Source organism: Bombyx mori, chromosome 1 (assembly GCF_030269925.1).
Source record: "Bombyx mori chromosome 1, ASM3026992v2".
Taxonomy (NCBI): domain Eukaryota; kingdom Metazoa; phylum Arthropoda; class Insecta; order Lepidoptera; family Bombycidae; genus Bombyx; species Bombyx mori.
The window spans coordinates 594,226-608,570 of NC_085107.1; the positions used below are offsets into that span (position 1 = coordinate 594,226).

The 14,345-nt window shown below is 33.9% G+C and overlaps 1 protein-coding gene across 1 annotated transcript; it reads right to left on the reverse strand.

Moving 5' to 3' along the window:
- Positions 1–1,617: 1,617 nt before the first annotated feature.
- LOC119628632 (UDP-sugar transporter UST74c-like) lies at positions 1,618–13,940 on the reverse strand. Its single transcript, XM_062671377.1, has one exon. The coding sequence runs from the start codon at positions 13,703–13,705 to the stop codon at positions 12,713–12,715; it is 993 nt and encodes a 330-aa protein (XP_062527361.1). The 5' UTR covers positions 13,706–13,940; the 3' UTR covers positions 1,618–12,712.
- Positions 13,941–14,345: the final 405 nt, after the last annotated feature.

The following is a 14,345-nucleotide window of genomic DNA, read 5'->3' on the forward strand; positions in this document are numbered from 1 at the left end:
GACACGACCACCGGTTCCCTCGGTCGACGGGCCGGGAGCCCACCTTGATAGCATGGCACCCGACTTTTTTTATTTTTATTGCTTATATGGATGGACGAGCTCACAGCCCACCTGATATTAAGTGGTTACTAGAGCCCATAGACATCTACAACGTAAATGCGCCACCCATCTCGAGATATAAGTTCTAAGGTCTCAGTATAGTTACAACGGCTACCCCACCCTTCGAACCGAAACGCGTTACTGCTTCACGGCGGAAATAGGCGGGGTGGTGGTACCTACCCATACGGACTCTCAAGAGGTCCTACCACCAGTGATTACGCAAATTATAATTTTGCGGGTTTGATTTTTATTACACGATGTTATTCCTTCACCGTGAAAGTCAATCATGAACATTTGTTGAGTACGTATTTCATTAGAAAAATTGACGTCTTATCCTTTAGGCCACGACGACTTCTAAAACTTCTAAAACTTCCTGTTACGGGCGAGTGTGGAGAGCACGGCGCCCCACGCCTGCGACTACTATATGTTTAGCTTAAGTTAACCGCTTAGTTTAGTTTAGCAATATTATTGCCTTTTATATTTAGCCAACAATTTTAGCTATCGATTTAGCATCGACCGTGTTCTATCATATAGACATGTATACACTTGTTCTGTATTTTAGGTTAAGAGCTAACTTTGGTTCTCTTCTTTATGAACCTATTTGTGTTTTAAAGGTTGAGCTTGAAACCTTGAAACATTGAGTTACATATTGCAACGTCTAAACAAACATATGACACACCTGTCACCCAGCCTGCTATATCCTAAAAATGTAAACACATTGTATAGTTTTCCACCTGTGAACACAATACGACAGTTGCATTACTGAAATTAGACGAGGATCCGTCGATAATAATTGTCTTAACATTCATCTAGATTTAATTTATTATCCCGTAATATCCAGCTCTAGAATAAGCTACTCAAGATCTAATTAAATCCTTGGTAACGATTTCGGCTTACCCAGCAAATTGCAGATGTCTAAGAGCGATTATTTTTTTAAATTTTTTATTCACTGGTAGCCTAAGGGGCTATTCCAGCTACACTCTGAGGGGTAGGTGAGCTCACGGGCTCAACCTGAGAGAGTTTGCTAACACTAGCCCTCATTCGTATCTTTATTCATTACCTATATATACAGTTCATTAGGAATTACAAGCGTAAATACTGTTGGGCTTGTCGAGTAACATCTTGTGATCGCCCATGCTATCTCTACTTTTTTTACGATCGAAGACAAGCGAACTCTTCGCTCTACCTGAAATTACCTACATGACTACAGTCGCTCTAGCCCACTGATTTTATCGCCGGATCTTCTCACTGGGTCGGGTTTCCGATCCGGTGGTAGATTTTACGAAGCACTGCTCTTGCTAGGGTTCGTGTTAGCAACATCGTCAGGTTTGAGCCCCATGAAACTAGACCACCAGTTTAGGTAGGGACCAAAAAAAATCGATTATGACCAGACGAGCCAGATAAACTGTTTATCGACGATCGCATCATAACGAAAGATAGCTTGTGGGCTTAACATAAGCCTTACGAGCCGATCAGATAGTAGACTGGAGATATTTTAGGTTAACTATACAAAACACATTTGTCATTCAAATCGATAATTTTATTATTCGTTCACAATTGTATTTTAAAAAAAAAACTTAGATTACAGAAAATAATATGGCGTCATTTACATCACTAAAATAAATGCACGTAATTAAAAATAATTTGATTTTTTTTAAATTATAATTTTCGAATTTGTCTAATGTCAATCTTAAAACGAAAGGAACTCAAGAATGTAATTTTAAAATAACCAAAACGTGATTTCCACAGCCTTTAGATCACGTATATTGTAAGATTTGTCTGAGAACTAACGGGTATTGACGTCATACGTGCGGTGAGTCGACACACGCACACGTCGAACACGGAACATCAAGCCACATGATCTCGTTTGATAAAAAATGCTTTTCTGAAAAACGTGTCAATCAATTAAGTGCCTCTAAAAGATTTACGATGACATTCATCCCGAAGATTTTGAAGGATATTTACTGAAATTGAAAAATAGTTACCAGATTTCAGATTCAGGTTTTTATAATAATGTAATAGATGTAAATTTAAATATATTGTTTCCAGTAAATCCAACGACACTTCTTTAAACAATTTTTTTATTATACGAGAAGAGATGCTCCTCAAATCAACTTTTTTTTTTACATTTCGATTCGAATCAATTGATACCTAAATACAAAAAAGTAGCACGCTCGGACTAGCGTCTGGATACTGTTCTAGAAATATCAGCTCTATCAGCCATGTTAATTATAAGGTATGCAGGCGTAAATAGCTGATTCCTTTTTTTGACATCTCTAAAATACCAAGACAATTGTTGTTCAATAACGTAATCGATTTTTTAGATCCAAACCAGCATTTCAGTTTTCAAATCGCTGAAACATTCAACGCTAGATTCGTTATCGATAGTTTTAATAACAAAACAGTGTAGTGCAGTAATACTACAAAAGAAAATCCAGTAACGATCCCAGTAAACAACTCCGGCGTCCGTAGATTGTTAATATTGTTACAATTCTTAGACAGAAGCAGCCGCCGGCCTGTTATTGAAGTTTAGACGGAGTTAAGTTCGAGCGCTACAAGTTTTGCATCCAGAACTTATAATAATTACAAGTATAACATTGTACTGACTTTGTTATGAATCTTTACTAGACTAGCGTAATCCGCGCTACATCGTTTTTCTGATGTTTTTTCGCGATGGTCGGAAGATCTTTTCTTTCGTGCTTAATGGATCTAATGAGCCACTAATTGTATGCAGCTTCAAAAGACTTACAGCTGGCATTTATCTTGTACCTACAGACTGGATTTTCCTGACAAGTCAGTTGACCATAGGGACAAAAAAAAATGGCGCTCGCGCAACTTGGTGCATGCAAAAGAAGTAAAATTATTTTGCGTGCACCAGGTCTTTCAGTGAGTAGTATTATGGTTTTCGTCATTTTTCATCCTTAAATCAAATTTCTCATGCAATAGAGTGCCTCTCTCCACGGTCGAGTGGTTCGCGAGACGCTCTGTCTATTTTCTCACTCTGGATCTTCCTAAATTATATATTTTCTCTGTTGCCGTAACGAATCTGTCGCGAGGTAAATTTTACTCTCAACGCGTCTAATGAAGTTTCATTTGAATAAAATCATTTTATAATTATTTAAATATTAATATTATTGAAAACGGTTGGGTGGCATCACAAAACTTTATTCGTTATTTTTCTAATAATTAAAAATCTTTATTTCCCGATTGATATCACAGTGCAATACGAGTATTCGGAGTTGATTCCTGGGAGTTCTTCTACCGGTGTTACATGCTTAGAACTACATATATTGAAGTTTCTCGTTTGGGTCGATTTTACATTTCTCGATGAAGTCTCAGCGATTGAAACTTAAATGCTGCCATTCAACGTAATTTTTTTTTACATTCTTTACCATTTTAAGGCACAGTTTTTTTTTTTAAACTGGTTTATTTTTAATAAGTACTATTCGACACGAAATTTAAATACTATGTAATTAAATATTAACCGAATACAATGTTGCAATTTTTTTATTCATCAATTCCTACGAATGTTTTAAAACAATCATCACTTGATACTTTGTGCGCGAATTAGTCACACTATAATGGGAAACACATCATTAGGTGCAATCACAAAGTAAATACATACTTAACAAACAGATATCAAAAGCAAACACGGTTACTTCTACAGAATTTTTTAACACATTTATAATCTAAAATTCCGTCAACCTCTTCACAGCATGTATTAGTCCGTTAAATATAATTTTTTGTTCATAATTAAATTGTAATACATACATTTTATGTGTTCATTTTAACGTTTTTAATAATAGAATACTTTTAATAGTTGAACAGCGTCAATTACCTGAACACGATATTATAAAAATTAAACTGTATTTTGCATATTTAAATTTGCTCACAGACAGATAAACCGTGTACCGACAAACAATATCGTATTTGTATAAACTAATTTTAGCTGTAACTGAATTCTATTTTCAGTTACTAAAATTTGTTTTGGCTTGAAAAGAAACGGCGTTTGCTACCTTATGTTTGTGCATTGTGTTGGAGGAGACGTATTTGTGCTGATATGGTCCTAATGTCGGGCGAATCCGGTTTATTATTGAACGAGGAAAAGTTCACGCGCTGGTACTGACAACTAGATCGCGTGGTTAGACGGGATGAACGGGTATGTGATGTTCGTGCCGACGGTACCTGAGTGCGATGCCTTCAACGTCACTCCCGTGCAAACCACGATTGCGAGTGATTTTAATTAAAATCTTTACGATTTAAATACTGAACAATCACAATGAGTCTGTATGCTACTTAAATTATTATACTAACGATTTAATGGACTTCCCAAAATCTTTACTATTTATTAAAATAACATACTTAATCAATGTGCTATTATTGTAGTCGAAACTTTAAGTAAAGACTTTAGATCAACATTCAAGTCGGTAATTGAATTAAAAATTACTTTATTTTGTTGAAAAATATAGTTGACGTTGTTGCAATAATCCCTTGAAAAGGCAGAGGATAATCCTCCGTGCTTGTTATTGAATTTGTGTAAAGCCACAGAATAAAGTTGTAATTAATGATACTTGCAGACATGGAATTTAACAGGTAATATTACTCGATAATATGTACAAAACATAGGGGCATGCTCCTATCTTACAAGACCTGAAGACATAAACATAAGACCATGTAAGATTTAATTAAATTTATTTTTTATTTAATTTAAATTTGACAACAGTGTATCTGAATGTGAGTTTTATCGATTTTACTGATCGTTCGTATAAAATTATATGACATTTTAATTAAATAACAGTAACGCTGCTAGAATTTTAAGTAAAAATATATTCTTATGTTGGTGTTCTTAATCTAATTATTATAATAATGATGATAATATGCATTAGCTAGTTTTTTTTTAATAATTATTGCATAGAAAAAAATGTTTAATGAAAATTGAACCTACATGTTTTTATAAAATTTTAATATCGAGGTAATTTTATATTATGTACGTTTTTAAGACGTGCATTTTCGATGTAGCAGTATGTTAATTATATACAAATCTATTTAAGGACAAGCTAGTACCATTTAGGAATATAAATAGAATAAATTACAATTAAATTTTTATACTTAAAATATAGGTATTAACATCCCATCAATATGTTACTTGTGAAGACATTGTTGTTATGTTAATTTGATATTTATTTATCTTAAAATTTTATCTTACAACTAAATCTAATTTAATTGAACGTTTTTAATTTCATAAATATATTTTTTAAAATATCCGTTTTAAATAATTTCACTATTCATTATATTTACTTAGAAATATGTCTGCGAAGCTGTTATGTAAACGCTCAATGTGACATTAAGTGTCGTGAATTATTGCAAACATACACGCGTATACTTTTTATATTTATACATATATACTGAGCATATTTCAAGTTAACCTTTTTCAAATACTAAAAGCAAACAAAAAACGCGACGTCCTGGCATTATAATAATATTCCGAAGTATACATGCGTTTTTTCTTTTTGAATCAACTTCCAAATTCCTGTTCGTCAACTTAAGATGACATTTATTGTCTACGTAATAAAATGGATCATCTTTGCTCAACATGGTAGTTACATTCAAAGTTTATATGATTGAAACATTTTTTACTCCATGATTGTGTACAACATCTTTTCATCTTTTCACAACATCTTTTACCATTAGTGGATCATGATAGTGAAAGATGTCGCAGATTTATATCTCAGGCTTGTGCTTCTCTACGAGTAAATGGCGACAAGGCATCGTGTGGATTGCGGACGTGAAGGTACAAATTCCAAATGTATGGAGAACACGATACGAAACGACTATAAATTCAATCAAAAGCCAACGTTCTATCTAACGTACATACAGTACAACAAAGCGATGTGATTTCATTTAAATATTTTATTGGAATGAAATAAAAACGAAAACCTAATATTTTAACATACGTCGCATCGTGTTTTAAAGGAGAAATGTGAGGAAAACACGGCTTACGTTAGCGTAACTCGATCTAGAATTAGCGATATTGAGCGCGGTCAATCACGGTCAAGTCTGCATTTTAAATCCTCAACGACAGTTTTGTGACGACAATGCTCACCCAAAGACAATTGTTAGCAACATTATGTTTATAATTTTAAATTATTTTTTAGTTTGTCCGTAACCGAGGACGTCGTTGTCATCGTCATCATCATCATCAACAGCCCACAGCCGTCCGTTGCTGGATAAAGAGGATAGGTCTCTCCCAATTTACTTAGTCCGGTCAATGGACGTGATCTGTGTGCTTAGTGCGAGTTTTTAACGCTCTCGATAGCGTAAAAGTTAACTCAAATTTGTATCCAGCTGGAACAACCCCTAATGGCATACGTAAACGAACGTTCCAAATCCATACAAATTTGAGTTAACTTTTACGCTATCGAGAGCGTTAAAAAACTCGCACTAAGCTCATTGCACGAAAAATTTCTGTATTATGGGATCTGTGGACAAATATCAGAAAACGGAATAGATTCCAAAGCGACCCCTCTGACTAGTTATCTAGATATGTATGTAATAAACATTTAGTCGGAGGCTACTATCTATTAATCGTTAAAACACGAACAAATCGGACACTATAAATGTAATTGCAACATGAAACATTCTTCGTAAATAATCAAGAATATATTTTTTTAATTACTTAAAAGTGACTTGAATCTGAACGTGAAGCAGTCGCAAAAAGTCCGCTCAACTTTTCAATTAATTTTAAGCGAAGCAAAAGAACGTAACAGAACTTAAAGAACATTAACTATATTGGTTTGAATTAATTAATGTTGTGCAGTTTTAAGTAGTGCAGATAAGGTACAAGTTAAGTAGTAGTTACATTTTCGATGTTAAAACACATTGTCGATAACAAGCAATTCATTATTAGGTAATTAGTAATTCTAATTTCTAACCGTTAACGTTAACGGCGATCTAAGCGCGAATCGGCACGTACTAAGTCCGTTTATTTTGTGTATTCTCTACTTCAAGGACATTGGGCCACGATAAAGCAGATATCTTCGTACAGAAATACTAAACTTTTACTCGGACCGATGATCGCGCACGCAGTTTACAAACTTTGTGTTACGAAACATATGTACGTGCAATGACCTTAGCGATCAATTGGCGGCGTTTTTGTCACTCCCAAGTGCTTTCGGGCCGATGTAAAAACGATATTGGAATTGCTAATTTAATCAAGGACAAAAACTGTTATAAATAAATAAAGTAATGCGGGCGCACTAAAGAGATGAGCGGTAAAATTTTAAGCTTATTTAAGATGAGATTTTTCACGTCCATAGCAAGTATTTCGTCGAAATGCAATACTCACTTGCCTTGAAAGTAATTTTATTAATTTCAGAAGGTAACTAAGGTAATTTGAATTTAGAGTGCACCTTCGCTTCAACTAACGGGATCCAGGAACACGACCAAATTTCATTACGTTGTTCACGAAGAAACTGACGCTGTTGTTCGTACTGTATTTTCTCTAGGACCTAACTAATTAGATTTCGTCGAGCTAGGTCTGGGTGGGGAACGTAAGTAATGAAATAAATTACGAAATTGGAATGAACAGACTATTAATATAAAAGATGAACGAATTCGCCGATGGCGGGACGCAGGTCACAAAGCTCTCTCCAGTTAATGGAGAATTAATTAAATCGAGCACTTGTTGTGTAGTTTATCGAACTGTAACTAGTTTATATTCAAGACGTGTTCGGGACTAAGCTCGACTGCATTCATTTGCACGAAATGTTAGAACATTCCCAGATTCTATTTTCGATGAAGCAAAATAATGTAGTATGGCAAAATGAAGCAGCCAATGATGTTGATCATACATTAAAAGTTTCGATACATTCAGCACACACAGGTGATAAGATCTTAAAAAATATGTAATTTTTATAACTTTAAATTTTTTTTAGTTAGGAACAAATCACGCAAGGTCATCCGGCTCCAATTTAGGATTCCCTATGTTATCAGAGATTAACAAACATACTTATATATATTTGAATATGTACATATAATAAACACCAAGACAAAGAGCAAACAAATCATTTCATTCATCACACAATGTTTGCCCGATGTGGGAATCGAACTTACGACCATCGGCGCAACAGCCAGGCCCGCTAACTACTGTACCACTGAGTCAGTCAAAATAAAAGATAACTTTGTACCGAAAAACAGAGACAAGTTTTGACCAGTGTGCAATTGTCGGACATTTTCCCTACTTAACAAACTAAATGGTTAGTTTCTCCCGGGTCTGTCGACGTTTGCCGGCCGAAATATACCGTAGATTGAGATTTATGGAGTTTTGAATAATCGCTCAAATGATTTTTATAATGTACGATAAGAGCACACGAACCAATACCCGTCGTACTAATAAACATATCGATACCTACATAGTTTGCTGGTTCTTTAATAACTATAATGAAGCTTATTAATGACTTTTTCTTTAATATGTATTACTTTTTTTTTACTATAATTTTATTTATTAAATTATCAATAGCATGTTATGTATTTCTCAGATTTATTAAATTTAAATTTTAGCATCGCGTAAATAATAGATTCAATTCCTTCAATCTTTTCCATGACGAGTTTTCGAAACTCTACTAGCCCGCTATAAGAAAAAAATGTGATTTTTTTAGGCTCCCATAACTAATTATGAATAAGACCGTTAATCCTAAGCCTTGTTGGGAAACGGATTTTTACTGAATTTATAATAAAATTAGGTACATGTAATTTAAATACCGTAAAATTAATGAACGGAATGGACTTCGGGAAAACCGAAGTTTACATTATTGTTCCTTTGATGCCGTAAATAGTTTTATGATGGAACGTTACTGATAAGATCAAAAAGAAATTATCTCTCAAATGGCGGTATTAACTTTGAAATACAATTATGATCAATTTGAAAACACATTGATAAAACGGCTCACTCTCTCAGCATTATCTTATCTATGAAGCTAAATGTATACTTCACAATGTAATTATGTTCGTACATTAAACAAATTATTATCGAAAACAATTCTTTAAAACTTTTGTGGTTAAGTGATATTAATGATTTAGTTTTGTGCTGTGGAAGAGCTCAGGTTCTGTTGTTAAATGGTTACAGGAGCCAATAGAAATCACAAATCCACTGCCCTGATCCAACTTAAGCTAAATCACTTTACACCACAACGCGTGTGCAGCTGGGAAGAGATTTCCCAACTTGTAAAACTTCATCGAGTCTGCGGTCGAGAACAATGCAGAAGGATTCGAATCACCCTTAATTAACAAGCTTGTACGACTGACACTGACTCTCGCAACTGAATTAGCACTAAGCAGGAACTGAATTCTCAATCTGCAGTTGAGACCCTTTCTTTGAGATATCCAGATCTAGCCTTGGAACAGTACAAACTTGTCTTCACGTGCGTTTTCAGCGACATCACAATCGCAAACTAATTTAGAATTTAATTGAAAGCTCTTTGTGGTTTAACAGAAGTTTATGAACGAAAGGAATGTTTTAGTTAGTGGCCCTGACTGTTCTCTGCTTAACAATTCACATTTCTCAGAATGCTTCCGGATCTGGTATTAATACTAATTTAACATTACTAAAACAGTTTTTTTAGTCATTTGATATTTAATGCGCCCGCATTTTCAAGTTTACAGAACTCTAGAGAATAGATTTCGAACTTCATGCAAAAGCCATTAGGCTGATTTAAATTTGATACAGGAAATGAGAGCTTACAGTTAAGAGTGAATAAAGACTGGAAACTCAGTTAAGCATTTTTTTTATACACCAGTCATATTGACTGGTTATGGTAGAAATACGTATATTTAAATGGCTGGTAAATCTAGTGTTAATAAGCCTTTTTTCACATCCAAATGAAAACTTCATACGTTCAGCGCTCGCTACCAACTACATTTATATTATTTTTCGTTCCAAATCTTCATGTTTGAGCTTTTGAGCTCACTCACCAATAAGAAAGGCATACGGGGCTACAGTAAGCCCGCGAAGCCACAAAATCTATTTCAAGTTTGTAGAAACGCAGTTAATTAGTTAAGTTGTTCAGTTGTTAAGACTCCTTAGCTTGCAAATTATATTGGTTGTAAGAAAATCGTTCGGAAAACATTGCGATAGACATAAAGTGCGCACTCGTGCCTATTATTCAAAGCCTAGTGTCTCGTAAGGGTAACCAATAAAATCTTGAAGCCATCTCAATCAAATTACTAATTAACGATAGAATTGTATTGTACAATACCTTCATTTATCAGAGCCTTCAGTTTAGGCAACGCACGTGAAGAATTTCATAACACAAACTATTTTTGAAATAACAAAGTGACGACTTGAAAACTACGCAGGGAACAGCTAGATAGTTTAGCATGAACATTGTTTTCTCAAAAAATCTGAACAATTTTAATTGTCATCGTTTTTACAATAACGGCAGTTAAAGAGACAAATAACAAACTTGTCAATACCTTCGCTAGAAGTAATAGTGTTCTGTGGTCAATACAACTACGAGTACAACATTCGTAATATTAGAAATTATTATGAACGTGCGTCAATGTGCGAAATTACTTAATTTAACTAATATTAGTCTACTGATGCTTAAAGTCTAATACAATATTGCGTTTGATTTATATTCTTACTTTAGAACGAAGTACGTGTACGTGAAATAACTTTTAAACTATTGGAAGTAAGCGGTTTACTCCGAAATACATAAAATAAAGCTTAACAATCGTCTTAAAAGTCTGATTTGGTTTTTTCGCAACTCCACTAATGCGACTTAACCTTATGCGTTGAAAAGTAAGTTTTTATTAAGGTGGACATTTTTCAGATTTTTTAGTATGTAGTTTTTAGCATTTAAAACAGCGAAACGCTTACTTAGTTTTTGTTCATAGATTTATTTTAATAATTTGTTGTCTTACGAACGGTACACTTGCCCGAGGCTGTATTAACACGAAGAGGGCATAATCGGACTCAGCGGCCTCGTATGAGTGACATCTTCACATGATGAATAGCGATTTGCACTTTGCATATTTGTAATTGTTTAGCTGTGTTTAAAACATATTTACTTTACGTTTAACATTGCTAATGGCATGGGTGGCAGTTGACTTTAAGAGACTTGTTTTGCTTGGCAATAAAAGAAACGAAATAAAAGTTGAAATTTGTGCTCGACAACACATTTAAGAGGGTATTTCAAGTTCGCATATCTCTCCGTAGGTTCTGAAATTTTTGGGGTCTACAGAAGCCACCACCGTTTAAATCATGATAGGATACGCAGTTCTAGTAGACAACTCGTCATCAATGATCGTACTGTCGATATGCTTTGAATATGTCAATGCGATACAATGTTACAATATTACGCGATACAATATTAATGACGGCTGCATAATTTGAATTATTTTTGAAGTTAGCTTTTTGGCATACATAATCTAATAGATTGCGTTTTGAAGATAAATCGACATTTTGTACTACACTTATGTTGTGACAGGAGGCTATTTTTTTAAATGTCTCCGATATAGATGTCGTGATGAATGTCGATGGCACATGGGCCGTAATGTGCCGGAGTTGTAAAAAAGAAAAACACATGGCCAGCAATTAACTCCCATTTTAAAACTAACAAACAGCTTTAGTCCTTCCGTTGAAGTTATCATTAAAAATAAAATAGATTAAATGAATTAAAATTATAAATTTAAATTAAATATTGCAGAATTAAATATTAATTTAAAAATTAAAATTATATATTTTAAAAAGGTCATTGTTTTTTTGACACTTCTATTTTGAAAGCTAGTAAATTCAATTTCTAACAGTGATTCTGTCAAGTGTAAAAGTTATTTCAGTTAACATGCACATAGTGTTTGCAAATAGCTAACAAATTCAGCTAGAAAAATGCTCACAAAAATAGCTATAAAATACAAAAATATTTAATATTCAACATGTGTTAACAATTATTTTTGCTAAAAAGCTATAGTCGTTTGAATTAAAATTATATTTTCATGTTTACACATATGGTATAAATATTTTTATGCATATAAACTAGATATCTTTTCTTTATTCTTATTTTTATCATTAAAAAGGTGTATAACTTTAAAAATATATTCAATTTCTAATAATTACCATCAAAACATTTAAAAAAAATTAAAATATTAGTCAAGTGACATCATAAATGTTTCATGTGTCTCCTTCATTTTATATAACAGTGCATTTATAGTGTAAGAAATTTAGTTATATAGAGTACCCCAATCTCAAAGAATGTCCTATAAAATCGCACATTTGTAAAAAACTATAGAGCACTTGAACATAAATGAAGCCACTATCCAAAATTAAAATAATTAAAATAATTCACATTATTTAACAATGTATCTTAAAATATGATAATCAACAACAATACAATGTCAATAGGCACTCTTTTGTGAAATTGCTTTAAAAAGTTAATCTATATTCTGATGTTCAACAAGTGAAAACTATGCATTTGTTTATAGCAGTCATACATTTGTTATATTTTGTCATTACGTCATACAGTTCATATGCTTTTGATCACAAGCATTTCTTTGGTAGGAAGCCATTATGTTACACTCTGTAAGTATAACTATGAGCCGGCTTCCTTTTTAGCAATCACTATACTGTATCAACCTTACCATTGTTCACAAGCACATAGGCAGGGGATGGTTTTCTCTTGAATGTCACATAAGTATACAACAGACTTGCAAATACGCTGATATTTAAACCAACAAAATTCAACCAGGAGAAAACATAGTCACCACCTATTACCATGCCAAGATAAGTGACCAAGATATTCTTCAAGCAGCCTATTATGGTTGTGGTTAGAGCACTGTTGTATTGTGTACATAACATAACACTATAAGACAAAACAAATCCCATAATGCATGACATTAAGAACTGTGATAAAAATAATGGATCATTCCAGTGAGGATATTCAGCAGATCGCTCAAGGTCACCAGTTCTCCACGCCACCAATGCTGCTGGGACAAACATGAATAGTGCATTATAGTACATTAATCCATATTTACCAAGATCTTTAGCATCGAGCTTTTTCTTCATATATACACCATTTGCAGCAGTAAATGCATCATTCAGCAGTACAAGGGTGTAACCAGTAACAGAGAAGGTGACATCATCAGCAGCAGCAAGCAGAGCACCTCCTACCATGGCAAGAACACTTGCTTGTACAGGCCAAGATGCTCTTACACCAAGTACCATACGCTCTAAAATCATAGTCATCAAAATACTGAAGCGTCGAAGAGCCGTGAACATTGGTAAACTCAATTCTTTGGTGCCTCCAAGGCCAGTTGCCATGTTTCCTAGGTAGATCAGTGGTAGAGGCCATATCCGTCGCGCTATGCCTGAATCCAAAGGCGGGTACTGGACTAGTTTGGCTGATCGACCAAACCACAGCACCATGATGGTGGCGACCATCTGTCCCAGGCCTAATACTTGATATGAAGGGAATGCATAAGTAGTCAGCACAGTTTTGTTGACAACCGTGATCATGAATGAAGCTATTGCGTAAAATAATGCACTAAGGATTTTTTTGACCATTTGGGCCCGGTCCGCTGCTTCTGCCTCTTCCTGTGTGCTATTTCCCGACATGATAACCACGTAATTAACTGATGAACTAATTTAATATCACTGGCACGCAAACATCATAAAGTCTTGCTGATCGGCACAACTGTTAACATTTTTATCACACACTAATTTAAAAATAATAATATACACTTTTAAAATATTTATTATTGATTTCATTTAAAACCAAATAAATTTAAAAAAAACAATGCTTACTCTGCATTCCCTACCGTGCATATCATCAGTGGATGACAATATTTGACCAATGACATTAATGACATTAATGCATGATGGAAATTTTCAAGATTGACGCCTGACAGTGAAACATTGGAAGGATTGATTAGTCCAATGACAAGTTAAAGGCCACATAGCCAAAATCTTTTGATAAAAAAGGATGAAGCCATGTCACAAATTGTAATTAAATGAGATATTGACAGCACACCAAGTAGATCTTGTTTAAGATGAAATAAAATAATCTTTCAGTAAAATAGTGAATATTTACTAAGAGCCTGTTACTGTTTTGAATGGACCCAAGAAACTACACAATGTACTTTCAGAGTAGATTAACGGTTAATAAATCCGTACTTGAACTTATACTAATAACGCTAAAACCTGAAGATTGAAACACTAGATTAATAAAGAAAAACAAATAACAACAACTTCACTT

Excerpts from the sequence above, each read along its gene's own strand:
- LOC119628632 (XM_062671377.1), bottom strand. The coding sequence starts at position 13,705 with ATGTCGGGAAATAGCACACAGGAAGAGGCAGAAGCAGCGGACCGGGCC.